General features: G+C 40.7%; 1 protein-coding gene across 1 annotated transcript in view; it reads right to left on the bottom strand.

Annotated features, from left to right (window-relative positions):
- Positions 1-9,656: 9,656 nt before the first annotated feature.
- LOC130905258 (serine/threonine-protein kinase TAO3-like) overlaps positions 9,657-19,905 on the bottom strand; it is a 33,359-nt gene continuing 23,110 nt past the window's right edge. Inside the window, exon 8 of the mRNA XM_057818452.1 lies at positions 9,657-19,000. Within this exon, the coding sequence (XP_057674435.1) occupies positions 18,839-19,000 (162 nt within the window). The 3' untranslated portion in view covers positions 9,657-18,838. The remainder of the gene's footprint in view (positions 19,001-19,905) is intronic.

Genomic DNA, 19,905 nt, shown 5'->3' with positions numbered 1-19,905 from the left:
CTGTGACGTGTACGGATGAAGGCGTCCTCTTCACTATACAGCCATACTGTTGTGTATGAGGACTAAGGATTCAGCTAATTTTGCGGATTAATACGTTTATTTTTTGCATCACGCCAGCCAAACGGCTGCAGAAAAATCTTGCTTGTGCCTGTGCGCCTTTTTGGAGTTTCAAAAGGTTCCCATTCACCGTGGATATTGGCCAAAACAAGCCCTACTACTGTGGGACCATTGGACTTACGAGGAAGTGAGTAAACATCTTGTTTTGTATTATGTCAAATACGAATACAGCGATTACAAAGTAAACACTACAAACTTTCTTTAAATAAAGGACTACTTATGTTTGATCATTGATAGGCATGTAAATAGCTCTCCTCATTCACATTAGCTGAAAGTTAGCTGCACAACAACAGCAGCCGCCCTCCTCTGGGGAACGAGCTGTAAATTTCTCTCCGCCGGGGGGTTTGCCGATCCACAAAGACAATCGACAACCCAGTCGTCATGTCAAATAATCCGGGCTAGTTATGTGTGATTTTCCACTTCGAAGACTTTGAAACATCACTCGGTTCGGGTTAGCATGTCGGCTAGCTGTCACACCTCTTGGTTTGTTTACATTCTCCGAAGCCGGGGAAGGGAAATGACATATGCCCGATTTAGGTGTCATAAAATATCGTTCGGGAGGTGCGACAGTAAAGGTGAAGTCGACAGTTTTGACCATTATGGAGTAATTTTGCCATGTCGTTCTGAATAAGTGCATTTTTATTATTTTATATTCCATTTAGCACAAGGCTGTTATTTGTCATGATCATGCCATTTATTTAGCAATTGGGGAAATACTTGGATAAATAGAATATCCTGTAAAAATATTTAAGTAAAGAGGCAGAAACAATGGCATTTTGCATCTCTCTTCGTCGCGTTTTCCTCGTTGCGAATAGTTCCCCCTCGACGGGCTGACTGGTCCTTCTCAAACCATTTATTTAGCTATTGGGGAAAAAAATACTTGGATAAAAAGAATATCCTGTAAAAATATTGGAATAGAGAGACTGAAACAATGACATTTTGCGGCTGTCTTCGTCGCGTTCATCTCGTTCTGAATAATTCCCCCTCAATGGGCTGAATAGTAAAACCGATGAGCCCAGTCTCCCGCTGACACCATCCACTTGTTGGGGATGCTAGAGACCTATAATGGTAGGCGTGGCTAACTCGCAGATTAAAAGACTCATTTCTCGTCATCTGCGTTTTGCTAAATTGTTGTATATAGTCGAATCGTCTCAAAATATGATTCTAATTCACATAATAATGCTATTTAAGACTTTTTTTCTCCTGTCGTATGCTCTTTAACACCGTCAGTGGCACTAAACATGAACAATTCCAGTAAATGATTGATGATGATAAAGAATTAATTTTACTCTTGACATCCTTATAAGTGTTCTTAACAGTGTTCTAAGAAAAAATGTTTTTTATGTTCATACCGTGTGAAATTGACAATCACTGCTTAATTATGAACTGAAGAAAGCCAGGCACATGTTCCTCATATTTTTATTTTGACTGTATGTGAGCATTTTTAACAGGAAGCAGCGGAAGTGTTCTTGCTCAATCTTCAAACTTGTGTGTGCGTAAAATGGGGGCGGGCCCATCCGGAGGGCGCACTGTGAGTTCATCGTGACTCGGCCAATGAGGAAACACCGCGGAATTATGGGTTACAATGCAATAGAGTTTTAAATGCTCTATTTATGTCATCATGTAGTGATCGGCTACTCATTTCCGCTTAGTGGCTGTTGATGACGGTAATAAAACCGCCAAATTCCGTTGTAAATAATAGGGGGTGGCTAAAGGTCATCGTTCACTGTTTCAGTGCCATTGACAGCAATAGGCGTTCTGTCCATTTCAACTGGGAGTAGCTGGCAACGATGATCTTCTCGGTCCATCACTGTCAATGGCAGCCAATAAGTATTTATCCGTAGAGTAGGGTTACAACAAATGATTAATTTGTACACTAATCAATGATTAAGTCGTGGATGGCGTAGTTCCTTCACTGTGGGGGAAGCATGGGATTAATATATATATATATATATATGTTAGGGATGTCAAAATGATCGCGTTAACGGGCGTTAATTAATTTTTTAAATTAATCACGTTAAAATATTTGACGCAATTAATGAAGATGCCCCGCTCAGACAGATTTAAATGAAGGTACAGTGAAACGCTCACTTGTTAATTGTGTTTTATGGAGTTTTGCCGCCCTCTGCTGGCGCTTGGGTGCGACTGATTTTATAGGCTTCAGCACCCATGAGCATTGTGTAAGTAATTATTGACATCAACAATGGCCCCCATGAGTCATCACCTTATCGTGGTGGAGGGGTTTGCGTGTCTCAATGATCCTAGGAGCTATGTTGTCTGGGGCTTTAAGCCCCTGGTAGGGTCACCCATGGCAAACAGGTCCTAGGTGAGAGGCCAGACAAAGTATGGCTCAAAAAGACCCCTTATGATGAGCAAGATTATTGAACCCCAGTTTCCCTTGCCCGGACGCGGGTTACCGGGGCCCCCCTCTGGAGCCAGGCCTGGAGGTGGGGCTCGAAGGCAAGCGTCTGGTGGCCGGGCCTGTCCCCATGGGGCCCGGCCGGGCTCAGCCCGAAAAGGCAACGTGGGTTCCCCTTCCCATGGGCTCACCACCTGTGGGAGGGGCCAAAGGGGTCGGGTGCGTAGGGAGTTGGGCGGCAGCCAAAGGCGGGGGCCTTGGCGGTCCGACCCCCAGCTGCTGAAGCTAACTCTTGGGACATGGAATGTCACCTCTCTGGCAGGGAAGGAGCCTGAGCTGGTGTGTGAGGCAGAGAAGTTCCGACTAGATATAGTCGGACTCTCCTCCACACACAGCTTGGGTTCTGGTACCAATCCTCTCGAGAGGGGTTGGACTCTCTTCCACTCTGGAGTTGCCCATGGTGAGAGGCGCCGGGCAGGTGTGGGCATACTTATTGCCCCCCGGCTTGGCGCCTGTACGTTGGGGTTTACCCCGGTAGACGAGAGGGTAGCCTCCCTCCGCCTTCGGGTGGGGGGACGGGTTCTAACTGTTGTTTGTGCTTATGCACCGAACAGCAGTTCAGAATACCCACCCTTTTTGGAGTCCTTGGAGGGTGTGCTAGAGAGCACCCCCTCTGGGGACTCCCTCGTTCTACTGGGGGACTTCAACGCTCACGTGGGCAATGACAGTGAGACCTGGAGGGGCGTGATTGGGAGGAACGGCCCCCCCGATCAGAACCCGAGTGGTGTTCTGTTATTGGACTTCTGTGCTCGTCACGGTTTGTCTATAACGAACACCATGTTCAAACATAGGGGTGTCCATATGTGCACTTGGCACCAGGACACCCTAGGCCGCAGTTCGATGATCGACTTCGTAATCGTGTCATCGGACTTGCGGCCGCATGTTTTGGACACTCGGGTGAAGAGAGGGGCGGAGCTGTCAACCGATCACCACCTGGTGGTGTGTTGGCTCCGATGGCGGGGGAAGATGCTGGCCAGACCTGGCAGGCCCAAACGTATTGTGAGGGTCTGCTGGGAACGTCTGGCAGAATCCCCTGTCAGAAAGAGTTTCAACACCCACCTCCGGCAGAACTTCTCCCTTGTCCCGGGGGAGGTGGGGGACATTGAGTCCGAGTGGGCCATGTTCCGCACCTCCATTGTTGAGGCGGCCGATCAGAGCTGTGGCCGTAAGGTGGTTGGTGCCTGTCGTGGCGGCAATCCCCGAACCCGCTGGTGGACACCAGCGGTAAGGGATGCCGTCAAGCTGAAGAAGGAGGCCTATCGGGCCTTTTTGGCCTGTGGGACTCCGGAGGCAGCTGACAGGTACCGGCTGGCCAAGCGGACTGCGGCCTCGGCGGTCGCCGAGGCAAAAACTCGGACATGGGAGGAGTTCGGTGAGGCCATGGAAAACGACTTCCGGATGGCTTCGAGGAAATTCTGGTCCACCATCCGGCGTCTGAGGAGAGGAAAGCAGTGCACTATTAACACTGTGTATAGTGAAGATGGTGTACTGCTGACCTCGACTCGGGACGTCGTGAGTCGGTGGAGAGAATACTTCGAAGCCCTCCTCAATTCCACCGACACGCCTTCCTTTGAGGAAGCAGAGTCTGGGGACTCTGAGGTGGGCTCTTCGATCTCTGGGGTTGAAGTCACTGAGGCGGTTGGTAAGCTCCTCGGTGGCAAGGCCCCGGGGGTGGATGAGATCCGCCCGGAGTTCCTAAAGGCTCTGGATGTTGTAGGGCTGTCATGGCTGACACGCCTCTACAACATCGCGTGGACATCGGGGACAGTGCCTCTGGATTGGCAGACCGGGGTGGTGGTCCCCCTTTTTAAAAAGGGGGACCGGAGGGTGTGTTCCAATTATAGAGGAATCACACTCCTCAGCCTCCCCGGTAAAGTCTATTCAGGGGTGCTGGAGAGGAGGGTCCGTCGGGAAGTCGAATCTCGGATTCAGGAGGAGCAGTGTGGTTTTCGTCCCGGCCGTGGAACAGTGGACCAGCTCTACACCCTCAGCAGGGTCCTCGAGGGTGCATGGGAGTTCGCCCAACCAGTCTACATGTGTTTTGTGGATTTGGAGAAGGCGTTCGACCGTGTGCCTAGGGGAATCCTGTGGAGGGTGCTCCGGGAGTACGGGGTACCGAGCCCCTTGGTAAGGGCTGTTCGGTCCCTGTACGACCGGTGTCAGAGTCTGGTCCGCATTGCCGGCAGTAAGTCGAATTCGTTCCCAGTGAGGGTTGGACTCCGCCAAGGCTGCCCTTTGTCACCGATTTTGTTCATAACTTTTATGGACAGAATTTCTAGGCGCAGCCGAAGCGTTGAGGGGGTCCGGTTTGGTGACCTCAGCATTGAATCTCTGCTTTTTGCAGATGATTTAGTGCTGTTGGCTTCATCAAGCCGTGACCTCCAACTCTCACTGGAGCGGTTCGCAGCTGAGTGTGAAGCGGTTGGGATGAAGATCAGCACCTCCAAATCCGAGACCATGGTCCTCAGTCGGAAAAGGGTGGAGTGCCCTCTCCGGGTCGGGGATGAGATCCTGCCCCAAGTGGAGGAGTTCAAGTATCTTGGGGTCTTGTTCACGAGTGACGGTAGGAGGGAGCGGGAGATCGACAGGCGAATCGGTGCGGCGTCTGCAGTAATGCGGACGCTGCACCGGTCCGTAGTGGTGAAGAATTAGCTGAGCCGAAAGGCAAAGCTCTCGATTTACCAGTCAATCTACGTTCCTGCCCTCACCTATGGTCACGAGCTTTGGGTCGTGACCGAAAGAACAAGATTCCGGATACAAGCGGCCGAAATGAGTTTCCTCCGCAGGGTGTCCGGGCTCTCCCTTAGAGATAGGGTGAGAAGCTCGGTCATCCGGGAGGGACTCGGCGTCGAGCCGCTACTCCTCCGCGTAGAGAGGAGCCAGCTGAGGTGGCTCGGGCATCTGGTTCGGATGCCTCCCGGACGCCTCCCTGGAGAGGTGTTCCGGGCATGTCCCACCGGCGGGAGGCCCCGGGGACGACCCAGGACACGCTGGAGAGACTATGTCTCTCGGCTGGCCTGGGAACGCCTTGGGATCCCGCCGGAGGAGCTGGTTGAAGTGGCTGGGGAGAGGGAAGTCTGGGCTTCCCTGTTAAAGCTGCTGCCCCCGCGACCCGACCCCGGAACAAGCGGAAGATAATGGATGGATGGATGGAACAATGGCGGGCTACTAGTTTATTTTTTGATTGAAAATTTTAAAAAATTTTATTCAAACGAAAACATTGAGAGGGGTTTTAATATAAAAGTTCTATAACTTGTACTAACATTATGTATATTATATATATATATATATATATATATATATATATATACAGTGGGCAAAAATTGTGCAAGTTCTCCCACTTGAAAATATTAGAGAGGCCTGTAATTGTCAACATGGGTAAACCTCAACCATGAGAGACAGAATGTGGAAAAAACTAAATTGTTTGATTTTATAAGAATCATGCAAATCATGGTGGAAAATAAGTATTTGGGCAATACCAAAAGTTCATCTCAATACTTTGCTATGTACCCTTTGTTGGTAATAACGGAGGCCAAACATTTTCTGTAACTCTTCACACGCTTTTCACACACTGTAGCTGGTATTTTGCCCCATTCCTCCATGCAGATCTCCTCTAGAGCAGCGATGTTTTGGGGTTGTCGTTGGGCAACACGGACTTTCAACTCACTCCACAGATTTTCTATGGGGTTGAGATCTGGAGACTGGCTAGGCCACTCCAGGACCTTGAAATGCTTCTTACGAAGCCACTCCTTTGTTGCCCTGGCTGTGTGTTTGGGATCATTGTCATGCTGAAAGACCCAGCTACGTGTCATCTTCAATGCCCTTGCTGATGGAAGGAGATTTTCACTTAAAATCTCTCGATACATGGCCCCATTCATTCTTTCCTTTACAAAGATCAGTCATCCTGGTCCCTTTGCAGAAAAACAGCCCCAAAGCATGATGTTTCCAACCCCATGCTTCACAGTGGGTATGGTGTTCTTCAGATGCAATTCAGTATTCCTCTCTTCCAAACATGGGAACCTGTGTTTCTACCGAAAAGTTCTATTTTGGTTTCATCTGACCATAACACATTCTTCCAGTCCTCTTCTGGATCATCCACATGCTCTCTAGCGAACAGCAGACGGGCCTGGACGTGTACTTTCTTCAGCAGGGGGACACGTTTGGCAGTGCAGGATTTGAGTCCCTGGCGGCGCATTGTGTTACTGACAGTAGCCTTTGTTACTGTGGTCCCAGCTCTCTGTAGGTCATTCACTAGGTCCCCCCATGTGGTTCTGGGATTTTTGCTCACCGTTCTTGTAATCATTTTGACGCCACGGGGTGAGATCTTGCATGGAGCCCCAGATCGAGGGAGATTATCAGCGGTCTTCCATTTTCCAATAATTGTTCCAACTGTTGATTTCTTTACACCAAGTGTTTTACCTATTGCAGATTCAGTCTTCCCAGCCTGGTGCAGGTCTACAATTTCGTCTCTGGTGTCCTTCGACAGCTCTTTGGTCTTGGCCATAGTGGAGTGTGACTGATTGAGGTTGTGGACAGCTGTCATATATACCGATAATTAGTTAAAACAGGTGCCATTAATACAAGTAACGAGTGGAACCTCGTCAGACCTCTTTGACAGACAGAAATCTTGCTTGTTTGTAGGTGACCAAATACTTATTTTCCACTCCAATTTGGATACAAATTCTTTAAAAATCAAACAATGTGTTTTTTATCCCCCCACATTCTGTCTCTCATGGTTGAGGTTTACCCATGTTGACAATTACAGGCCTCTCTAATCTTTTCAATTACACAATTGGTGGTTGACTAAATACTTATTTGTCCCATTGTACTTAATGACATCTGTCATTAGCATTCATTACTGCCCATGATCGTGTCATGTCATAATTATGATGGTCTTTTAGCAGTCTTATGAAGCCGTCGTCAAATAAAATGTGACCTATTAACTAACCCAAGTAAATCAACAAATAAACCGCATTGGACTATAAGCTGCGGATTAAAAATAAGGGAAAAAAGTAGCGGCTTATAGTCCGAAAATTACGGTACTTATATTTTTTTTGTTTCTTTTTTAAGAAGGCATCACATTCATAAGAGAAAACGCACAGAAATGAAATGACTCAAGGCAAACTCAACTTATATTTTTCAACATAAAGTCTTTTTATTTTGTGTTTTGAAGCGCACAGGAAATGGTGACCAGGGTGGTTTAGGAGCATTCCCCTTTATCGCTCCACATGTTTATGTTCTAACTAAATTCATTTCTCTAAAAAGTCACACCATCGTCATTAAAATCATAATTTTCTCACACACAGGCAAAGTTCAGAATGCTTCCGAAGCACTCAAGCAAGCCTTTTGTTTGTTTTTGTTGACATTATTCATCTAAAGACACTGAAGGAGCCTCATAGCACTTTTTGGACTTGTGAAGGCTTCAGTCGCACACATTAAAAAAAGTTCTTACTGCATACCAGGAACATCAATATTATCATCCTCATCATTAACGTGAAGATGATAAGAAACAAACCAAGAAATTGTCCGCCCTCAGATTGGTGATTTTGTATTGTATTCAGGATTATTGTTAAATATTCTCATCCATTTGTTATTAACTCATTCGCTGCCATTGACCGCGATAGACGTCAGATTTCTGGTATTGGAGTCATATCCTGCTTATTTTGGAGGCAATTCTGGGTCACTTCTTGTTGGTTTGGAGGCAGTTACTGGTCAAATTTGAAAGTCAATGGACGTGATTATTCACTGTTAGCTTCTACCAGTTCAAATGGATTGGACGTCTATTGCCGGCAATGGTAGTTTTAAAACTGAAGTGAAGACCATTATATTCATTAAAAAAGTCAAATAGAAATCATTAACTGAGAACTAAAATGGGCTAACTCCATTTTTGCCACAACATATCTTTCAGATGCATACTGGTTGAATTCAAAGTTGAGACCAATGTGTCCTTTGTCGCACTCAGTAATTTTCCTAACTCCTCAGTACAAAAGTGGGCCAACATCCTAGAAAGTGATGTCCAGCGATGTCGTGAAGACTCGGGAGGTAAATTTACTGTATGTCATTGATCCCCTTCCGTGAAATAATCTTACAGGTGACAGATTCTCGGATTGAGTCAACTGTTGCAATATATTTTTTTGCTATAATAATTCCTATTTTAGTTATCTTTTGTAAAATTTCTAAAATCTTTAATCAATGTTTGTTGCGCTTCGAAGGCTAGGTTCATACCGCAGGTCTTAATCCACTATATCGATTTTTTTGTCATGTTTTTTTTTTTTTTAAAGTGACCATTCAGAGAGAGACGGCGAGAACCAAAAGCGGTATTTGCCATGTGGCAAAATGGATTTTGCCACGTGGCAAAATTGATTGTGCCGTGTGGCATTTTTTCTTTGCCATGTGGCATTTTTTTTGCCATCTGGCAAAATTGATTTTGCCTTATGGCTTCTTTTTTTCCCATGTGGCACTTTTTCTGCCATGTGGCATTTTTTCTTTGCCATGTGGCATTTTATTTCTTGCCATGTAGCAAAATTGATTTTGACATGTGGCATTTTTTCCCTTGTGGCACTTTTTTTGCCATGTGGCAAAATGGATTTTGCCATGTAGCATTTTTTCTTTGCCATGTGGCATTTTTTTTGCCATGTAGCAAAATTGATTTCGCCATGTGGCATTTTTTCTTTGCCGTGTGGCATTTTTTTTTTTGCCATGTGGCAAAATTGATTTTGACATGTGGCATTTTTTCCCATGAGGCATTTTTTTGCCATGTGGCAAAATTGATTTCGCCATGTGGCATTTTTTCTTTGCCGTGTGGCATTTTTTCTTTGCCATGTGACAAAATTGATTTTGCCATGTGGCAAAATTGATTTTGACATGTGGCATTTTTTTGTCATGTGGATTTTTTTTTTTTTTGCCATGTGGCATTTTTTTTGCCATGTGGCATTTTTTATTTGCCATGTGGCATTTTTTTTTTTGCCATGTGCAATTTTTTTCCCCATCTGGCACTTTATTTTGCCATTTGGCATTTTTTTGCCATGAGGTTAAAATGGATTTTGCCATGTGTTTTTTTTTTTTTTTGTCATGAGGATTTTTTTTTGCCACGTGGCAAAATGGATTTTGCCATGTGGCATTTTTTCTTTGCCATGTGGCATTTTATTTCTTGCCATGAAGCAAAATTGATTTTGACATGTGGCATTTTTTCCCTTGTGGCACTTTTTTTTGCCGTGTGGCAAAATGGATTTTGCCATGTGGCATTTTTTCTTTGCCATGTGGCATTTTTTTTGCCATGTGGCAAAATTGATTTCGCCATGTGGCATTTTTTCTTTGCCGTGTGGCATTTTTTTTTTTGCCATGTGGCAAAATTGATTTCGCCATGTGGCATTTTTTCTTTGCCGTGTGGCATTTTTTCTTTGCCATGTGACAAAATTGATTTTGCCATGTGGCAAAATTGATTTTGACATGTGGCATTTTTTTGTCATGTGGATTTTTTTTTTTTTTTTGCCATGTGGCATTTTTTTGCCATGTGGCAAAATTGATTTTGCCATGTGGCATTTTTTATTTGCCATGTGGCATTTTTTTTTGCCATGTGGCAAAATTGATTTTGCCATGTGCAATTTTTTTCCCCATCTGGCACTTTATTTTGCCATGTGGCATTTTTCTGCCATGAGGTTAAAATGGATTTTGCCATGTTTTTTTTTTTTTTTTTGTCATGAGGATTTTTTTTTTGCCACGTGGCAAAATGGATTTTGCCATGTGGCATTTTTTCTTTCCCATGTGGCATTTTTTTGCCATGTGGCAAAATTGATTTTGCCATATGGATTTTTTTTTTGAGGGGGGAGGGTGGAGTATGGCATTTTTTTCAGGTCATTGATGGCTATGCACGTCCAAATTTTCCATTCATTTTAAATGGCAGAAATGGCTGTGATTTTTGACCATGAATGGAAAATTTGGACGTGCAGGGCTGTCAGTGTCATGGACGTGCATGGCCTGCAGAACTGCAATACACCCCCCAAAATGTCATATACACCCCCCCCAAAAATGCCACATGGCAAAATCAATTTTGCCACATGGCAAAAAAAATATGGCCCAGATCGGATTTCAACCACAAACAGAAGTGACCTAGATTGGATTTGAAATGTTCCACTTTTATGTGAATTTTCCCGTTCAGTCAAATTAATACCTCACTGGAGTCGGAAAAACACAAAAAAATCGGATTGCGCATTAAAGCCTGCAGTATGAACCTAGCCACACTGTCCTTCTCTTTTTTTTACCCCCTTTTTTGGGACGTGGACCACTATTGCACTGAAATATTTTCTCAAATACCATTTGACTTGTTTTCCTTCCATAAAACCAAAGGATTTACAGTAAATGATAATGGTGACAGAATAAAAATGCAAAGGATGTTTTGCACTATTGCACAAAACATTTTTTTTTCCTTTAAAGCAACATAGACGTCCACAAGTCATGTTTGGACATAGCCCATTATTGCGCTCAACAAACAATTTAATTCCAGCTTTACTTTCAAGGGAACTTCAATGCTCTATGTAAAGATGAAATGAATGAAATTCTTAACATCCATAACCATCATCCCGAAAGTCCAAAATGTTTTTGTGTCAATATTAGAGAAAAGCCTCAATTTTTGTCACCATAAATCGAAAAGTAGTCATCATTTTCATTTGTTTAACCAATATAGTATATATTAAATATGACTGCAGTTCTAAAATGTTCCTCTTCAAAATGGAGTTAGCCCACTGTAGTTCTAAGTGGCAATTTTCCCCCCTGTTTTTTACATTTTTGTTTTTTTCTTAAAGAAAGATATTATTGTGTGGGCTATTGTGGTTTTATCAGTGTGTTGTTGAGTGTGGGGCGGTCGTCAAGGCTAAAATTGGTGTAAGAAATGAAGCACCAAACAATTGTTTCTTCCATTTGGTCCAAAATGGAAATTGTGCAACCTGTTCAATGAACAATATGGCAAATATTGTGGCCATGAGACCCTTACAATAGGTCACCTTTCATGCAGAACTTTTCCGCTTTTTGGAACTTCTAGGGTTGCAACTTTCCAAATGGAAACTTTTCATGGGAAAAAAATTGAGTCAAAATTAGATGAAAATATCGATTTGGATACACTTTGCTCAGTTTTGACATTTTAAAACGTATTTCTTTATCTAAAATAGAAGGAATTTTAAAGGGTTTTTTTTTTTTATTGTCATTCAAATGGTATTGTTCATGATTTTATGGAGCCCCTATAAAGGGACATTGACAGAAATAAAATAAATTTAAACAATCTGGTACGTACCAGATTGTTTCTAGTGTGCACTACATTGTTTCTAGTGTGTACCAGAAACTATCTGGTAAAGTATTAGCATTATGTAGCATTTAAGCTATTGGACTTTTGCTATGTAAGTTAACCAGTTGTTTGGAAACATTACCATAATATAGCATTTAAGCTAGCGGATTTTTTCTATATGAGTTAGACAATTGTTGCATTTTTGCAATTGGCTGATTTAAATGCTAGCTTGAATGCTATATAATGCTAATCTTTACCATATAGTTTCTGGTGCACACTAGAAACAATCTGGTAAACATTACCATTATGTAGCATTTAAGCTAGCGGACTTTTGCTATGCAAGTTAGCCAGTTGTTGTAAACATTACCATTATATAGCATTTAAGCTAGCGGACTTTGGCTGTGCAAGTTAGCCAGTTGTTGTAAACAATACCATTATATAGCATTTAAGCTAGCGGACTTTTACAATGCAAATTAGCCAATTGTTGTTGACATTAGCATTATATAGCATTTAAGCTTGCGGACTTATGCTATGTGAGTTAGCCAATTGTTGCATTTTTGCAATTGGCTAACTTAAATGCTAGCTCAAGTGCTTTATAATGCTAATGTTTAACACATTTGGTTAACTTGCAATTGGCTAAAAGTCCGCTAGCTTAAATGCCATATAATGCTCATGTTTACCAGATAGTTTCTGGTGCGCACTAGAAACAATTTGGTGCACACCAGATTGTTTAAATTTATTTTATTTCTGTCGATGTCCCTTTAAGGGCTCCTTATTATTTCAATCAATACAGGAACATTTTAAAAATAAAAAGGATATTTGAAAATATTTTTGCATTTTTAAAAATTTCGTTTTCAGGAGCAAAAGCAGCCGTATTTGCTAAAACAACACAGCCGTGACAGAATATGACTTTAACCTCAAAGTCCTATTTGTTCTTTCTTTGCCCCAAATACTACATCATGAATAATTAGGTGAATGGAAAATTCAATTGTAAGAATTGTGATTCCCACAATTTTTTTTGCAATGTTAGAATAATTTTCCCAAATTTCGAGTTTTGTAAATATTTCAATGAGTGTGTAGAAAACAGCTCTATGAAAAGTAGATTCTTTTTTCGGGGCGGGGCTATAAAGTAGTCATTTTTAAAAATGTAAGTTTCTATTTTCCTCAAAAAATCTTATGATCTTTTAATGAAAATTTCTTTTCACAGGTTTCATCTGCTTTCATCAGAATAAGAAGGACAAATACACAATTAAATTCAATCCATCCATCTCTCTTGGGTCGCCACAGCTAAACACATTTTATATATATTTGCATATATGTGTATATACATATATTAGGGCTGTCAAACGATTAAAATTTTTAATCGAGTTAATTACAGCTTAAAAATTAGCTAATCGTAATTAATCGCAATTAATCGCAATTCAAACCATCTATAAAATATGCCATATTTTTCTGTAAATTATTGTTGGAATGGAAAGATGAGACACAAGATGGATATGTCCATTCAACATATGGTACATAAGTACTGTATTTGTTTATTATAACAATAAATCAACAAGATGGCATTAACATGATTAACATTCTGTTAAAGCGATCCATGGATAGAAAGACTTGTAGTTCTTAAAAGATAAATGTAAGTACAAGTTATAGAAATTTTATTTTAAAACCCCTCTTAATGTTTTCGTTTTAATAACATTTGTAAAATTTCCAATAAAAAATAAACTAGTAGCCCGCCATTGTTGATGTCAATAATTAAGTGTGGTGGTGCTTAAGACCATAAAATGAGTCGCACCCAAGCACCAGCAGAGGGCGACAGAACTCCAAAAAACACAAGTAACAAGTTGGCATTGCACTGTGCTGTCATTTTAATCTGTTTGAGCGGGGCATGTGCGTTAATTGCATCAAATATTTTAACGTGATTAATTTTAAAAATTAATTACCGCCCGTTAACGCGATAATTTTGACAGCCCTAATATGTGTATACACACATACATACATATATATATATATATTTATATTTATATACTGTAGCTATCCGTGACTTTTTTACAGACGCCATTTTTTTCATTCTGACGTCATTTGTTTAAAAGTTTAAAATATGCGAGTGAATAATTTTTCAAGTCGTTTTTATTTTTTTTTAAACGAAATATGAGACATCAATGAATGATTCTAAGCTAAAAACGACAGACATTTTGAATAATAAATATCATTAATTACCTTTGTGTTCTTTTTGAAACAAAAGCGGTTGCGCGACGTCTGTAAACGGGGGTTTTCAGGGTAAAACGGACAAATTAAAAATAGTTCGGGGACTTAATGTGCCATGAATCTGCTATATATACATGACATATTGTTCTATCAAACACAAGAGTTGTTTTAGCTTAAAATACAGCAGTTTCTTTTAAAGAGGAGTGCAAGAGCAGAAACTGCTTTTTCAGTCTTGTCTGTGTTTTCCGCCATATATTTAAACTTTTTTTATTATTTCGTAAAAATAAATAATCAAATACATTTTCAAATCATTTTGGGAGAAACCACAAGGTTTAAAAAAAAATGATTTCCATGAAAAGCATCCAACTGGTAAAACCCCTAATCATACTTAACTCTCTCAGTGCCATGGACGATGATAGACCCCCATAAATTGCAGCTCCAGACCCAGCCCCTCCAGTACAAACAGATTGGACGTCTATCACCGTCAATGATTTAAGCAACCCTAGTGAATAATCCACAAAATATCCCGCGCATGTATGTGTGTGTGTCTAAATACGTCCATTTTTATGATCAACAATCTCCCAACTATTATTATAGAAATCCCCCAAAACTTGTACGCCCTGGCATTTGAATAAATAGACTGCTGTGCATGAACATGTTCTAACTATATGCGCAAGTACAAATATTCATATAAAAAAACAGCACAATTCTCACCATTGGTCATGTACAACAAGTTTGATGAGCAAATAAAAAAAATGATGAAAATTCAACTTTAAAAAAAAAAAAAAAAAAAAAAAAAAAAAAAAGGCACGAGAACTGAAAGGCATGTGCGAACCTATGGTACCTCGTCGGGTTGCAACCTAAAATGCAGATGACCACTTTATTTACAAAGACAGCCATGCGTCATGTGTCCCTAATAAAGTGCATGCAATGACAGGAGCCGTGACACCCGTTCACGTTTCCCTAAAAGAAAAACTGAAGAAAAAAGCAGCTAAAAGTAGAAGACCGCCGCCTTTGAGAGTCGGCGGGGGTCCGAAGATCACATTCAACACTGTCCGTCTACGCTCAGGGGTGGGCAAACTTTTGTGCTCAAGGGCCACATATTGGTTTTACAACACAAGGGCCGAAACGTTTCAGCAATAAGGTCAAATAATACAAATGGATGAAAGGGTGATTGAAAAGATTAAATCATTTATTTTATTATTTTTATTTTAAACGTGACTATTTTTGGTAATTTAGTGCAGCCTGTGTGACCCAAAATGTGATTTGGTCTGAATTATAAAATATTAGTGTATTTTTTAATATGATTTATGCTGTTTTTTTAAATAAATTTTATATTACGAAAATGTAAATAAAAACAATAATAGTAAAACTAAAATGAATAAATTAATAGAAATATAATAATGATAATATATTTGTTGTCCTTTTTTTTTTAAATTTCATCGTATTCAAATGAGTGCCTAAGGAGCCCCTAAAAGGACATTGACGAAAAAAAAAAAAAAATTAAACTGTCTGGTGCGAATTAATTTGCTTATTTTTCGCATTACGCGAGCCCAATGTGCTGCAGGCTTTTGTTGCTGCACCAGGGAGAGGCGTGTGAGCCTTTCTGGGTTTCAAAAAGTGTGGAGAATGGCCAAAACAAGTCCGACAACTGTGGGACCATTGGACCGACGAGGAAGTGAGTTAACTACGTGTTTTGTATTATGTCAAATCATAGACTTCATAACCTATTGACGTGACACTTCGTCATTCTTTGCGTAACGTCTTATCAGAGGGGGCTGAGCTTCATTTAGTACCGTATTGGCCCGAATATAAGACGACCCCCTCTTTTTCAAGTCTCAAGTTTGAAAAAATACTTTTTGAACACCAAATTAATTTTTATACAGAAAATAATTACAGTACATCCGAAACAAATGATTATAACAATATATTTGAGAGAAAAAGCATGTTATTTTGCATTATTCAAATCTTAATATCTGAACATTTAAATACGTAAACTAAAGTGCAATCACATTCGTTAATGAATGGCTTCTGGTTTTTGAAATGTAAACAAACCAATCTATTGTGATGAAACAACAAAATTGCAATAACTGCATTAACCATCAAAGTGAAGTCTAACTGTAACTGTAGGCTTGAATCAAATCTGAATAAGGAAAAACATTGCAATAAAATAATGCAAACTGATTAAACTTGCGAGTAGCTCAGATCTGTCATGACAGAACATCGTTTCAGTGATATCTGGCGACATCTAGCATCGTGAATGGGTAGAGAAGCTGAGATCTGTCATGACAGAACATCACTTCAATGATATCTGGCGCCATCTAGCGTTGTGAATGGGTATAATGTCTAGACGGCGAATATAAGACGACCCCCTCTTTTTCAGTCTTATTTCAATGCAAAAAACACCGTCTTATATTCGGGCCAATACGGTAATGACCGAAGACGGCACACACTCATGTCGGATTTAAGCTTGGATATTTAGATAACTACGAAAGCTGTACCGCATACAAACAGGAAGGATTGTCTCAGGAGTGATTTGTTGAGGATTCAAGGTAAATACGGTATTATCATTTTCGTACCATGCATTCGTGACTGAAGCATTTATTCGCAGGAATTTTCTTCTTTGTTTACACATGGAGGCGGCTAATTTTGACTCGCCTCATAGTTAGCAATATTTATGCAAAATAAATTCTACCTGCACGTTTTTTTGCTTTTAACCAAGAATCGAGACTGTTTTACGTACAGATCTATGAAGAATTCGGGGATTTAAGCATTTATTCAAAAGAATTTTCGCCACAAAAGCTCTGTTTACACCAGGCGGCCGCTAGCCTCATTCGATAACAAAGTAGCATTGTACTTCGACAATATACGTAAAAAAAACGCTAACTGCATGATTTCTCTGCTTTTAACCAAGAATCGAGACTGTTTTACGTCCATATCGATGAAGAATTTGTGGATTTTAGCATTTATTCACAATATTTTTCGCCAGAAGAGCTCTGTTTACGCCAGGCGGCCTCTAGCCTCATTCCCTAACAGAGTAGCATTGTACTTCGACAATATACGTAAAATAAATGCTAACTGCATGGTTTCTTTGCTTTTAACCAAGAATCGAGACTGTTTTACGTCTATATCAATGAAGTGATACAAGCATTTATTCACAAGAATTTTCACCAGAAAAGCTCTGTTTACGCCAGGTGGCCGCTAGCCTCATTCGCTAACAGAGTAGCATTGTACTTAGACAATATACATAAAATAAACGCTAACTGCATGGCTTCTTTGCTTTTAACCAAGAATCGAAACTTTTTTACGTCCATATTTATGAAGAATTCAGGGATTTAAGCATTTATTGACAAGAATTTTCACCAGAAAAGCTCTGTTTACGTCAGGCGGCCTCTTGCCTCATTCGCTAACAGAGTAGCATTGTACTTAGACAATATACGTAAAATAAACGCTAACTGCACGGTTTCTTTGCTTTTAACCAAGAATCGAGACAGTTTTACGTCCATATCTATGAAGAATTCGGGGATTTAAGCATTTATTCACAAGAATTTTCACCAGAAAAGCTCTGTTTACGCCAGGCTGCCATGAGCCTAATTCGCTAACAGAGTAGCATTGTACTTCGACAATATACGTAAAATAAACGCTAACTGCACGGTTTCTTTGCTTTTAACCAAGAATCGAGACCGTTTTACGTCCATATCTATGAAGAATTCTTGGATTTTAGCAGTTATTCACGATATTTTTCGCCAGAAGAACTCTGTTTACGCCAGGCGGACGTTAGCCTCATCCACTATATTTAGCATTTTTTTGGGGGGGAGGCATATGTGTTTGAACGATTTGTTATGGGCATTGGAAAAAAAAAAAAAGTTAGCATTTATAGCATTTATGCTAGCTGACTCTTGCTATCCAAGTTAGCCACTTGTTCTTTTGTTATACTTCCATCCTCATTTATTAGTTTTTATATCCCATTTGAGCCTTAACTCAGGTATTTTAATTTATTTTTACATTTTTTATTTTTTGATCTTGTGAAATGAATGAAATTTGAATAAAAAAAAACTTGCATTTGCATTTAACGCTCTTTTGAAAGTGCAATCTTAGCAAGTATTTGTTTTACATCTCCTGAAATTTATTCTGCAACGCATTAATTGTTCCGAATCAGATTACTCTATTATTGGAAGTAACTAATTGATGAATTAATTGTTTAAATAATCGATAGCTGCCTCCTTAGTTCATATAGATGTCGTTGTGCGAAGGAAAATATTGTTTGAAAAAAATAAGAAAATTAGACATTGCAAGCAGTTACTCATTACGTGAGTATTCTTTGCACAAAATATTTTTTTACTCTTACTTAAGTAATTTTTTGGGATGGCTTGAGTAATATTATTTTGAAGTAACGCTACTCGTATTTGAGTAAAATTTCTGGTTTACCACTATATAAATCATTTGCTATATCATTCTAAAAAGCATTTCATCACTGCCATCCCTCCCAGATGAAATGGATTGGACATCCATCACTGTCAATGGCAGCCAATGAGTTAAAAAATGGAGTTAGCCCACCCCTGCTATAACACACACGCACACACACACCTACACACACGCGAGATGGAGTTGTACTGAAACATATCAAAGTGCCCATTTTAGCAAAAAATTTCCTGAATTATTCACGTCATACCAAAAATCGAGAGAAGGAGGAATCCCAACAACAAGAGTGAGAGGACCCGTCCGGATTGTGGCGTTTTGCTGCCTGGAAAGGAGTTCTCCACCACTGCCATATCCGCCAAAGGAAATGTAGGAAAAGTTGGCCGGCCGCCGGTCCACTTTCATCTGTCGTCTTTGGGAAACAAATCCAGAGATCCCAGACTTCCGAAGCCGAGGATGCGAGTTTCGCTGTCGAAGGACAAAATCTCACGCTCCTGACGCTCCAACAGAGTTTTAATCCTCTCGCTGCGATCCTTGTGCAGGGCCGATAGCTCCTCCTCCATCTGGACACAAACGTGCATTTCCACCACGTATGATATTCATGTTCAACCTAGACATGAGCGATTACAGGTTTCAAGGTACAGTCATGTGAAAAAATTAGGACTAGGGATGGGAATTGATAGCATTTTTACGATTCCGATTCCATTATCGATATTGCTTAACAATTCGATTCTTTATCGATTCTCTTATCGATTTTAATTTGGGGGAAAAGAAGAACAAACGTTTTGATTAGGGTTGTTCCGATCATGTTTTTTGCTCCCGATCGTTTTAGTTTGCCGATCAGAGTGAAGTATTAACGAAACAAAATGGTGACGTCACGTACCGTAATGGTCGGCAACGGGTCGCCGCATACGTTTCTTCAACACAACGTGGCCGTGTCAATTAAAAAAAAAATCGGTTTGTATATACAGTGCCTTGCAAAAGTATTCGGCCCCCTTGAACCTTGCAACCTTTCGCCACATTTCAGGCTTCAAACATAAAGATATAAAATTTTAATTTTTTGTCAAGAATCAACAACAAGTGGGACACAATCGTGAAGTGGAACAACATTTATTGGATAATTTAAACTTTTTTAACAAATAAAAAACTGAAAAGTGGGGCGTGCAATATTATTCGACCCCCTTGCGTTAATACTTTGTAGCGCCACCTTTTGCTCCAATTACAGCTGCAAGTTGCTTGGGGTATGTTTCTATCAGTTTTGCACATCGAGAGACTGACATTCTTGCCCATTCTTCCTTGCAAGACAGCTCGAGCTCAGTGAGGTTGGATGGAGAGTGTTTGTGAACAGCAGTCTTCAGCTCTTTCCACAGATTCTCGATTGGATTCAGGTCTGGACTTTGACTTGGCCATTCTAACACCTGGATACGTTTATTTTTGAACCATTCCATTGTAGATTTGGCTTTATGTT

The sequence above is a fragment of the Corythoichthys intestinalis genome, chromosome 17 (assembly GCF_030265065.1).
Source record: "Corythoichthys intestinalis isolate RoL2023-P3 chromosome 17, ASM3026506v1, whole genome shotgun sequence".
In the NCBI taxonomy this organism is placed as follows: domain Eukaryota; kingdom Metazoa; phylum Chordata; class Actinopteri; order Syngnathiformes; family Syngnathidae; genus Corythoichthys; species Corythoichthys intestinalis.
Note: the sequence above shows the minus strand (reverse complement) of the source record. Positions and strands in the feature narration are given on the sequence as shown.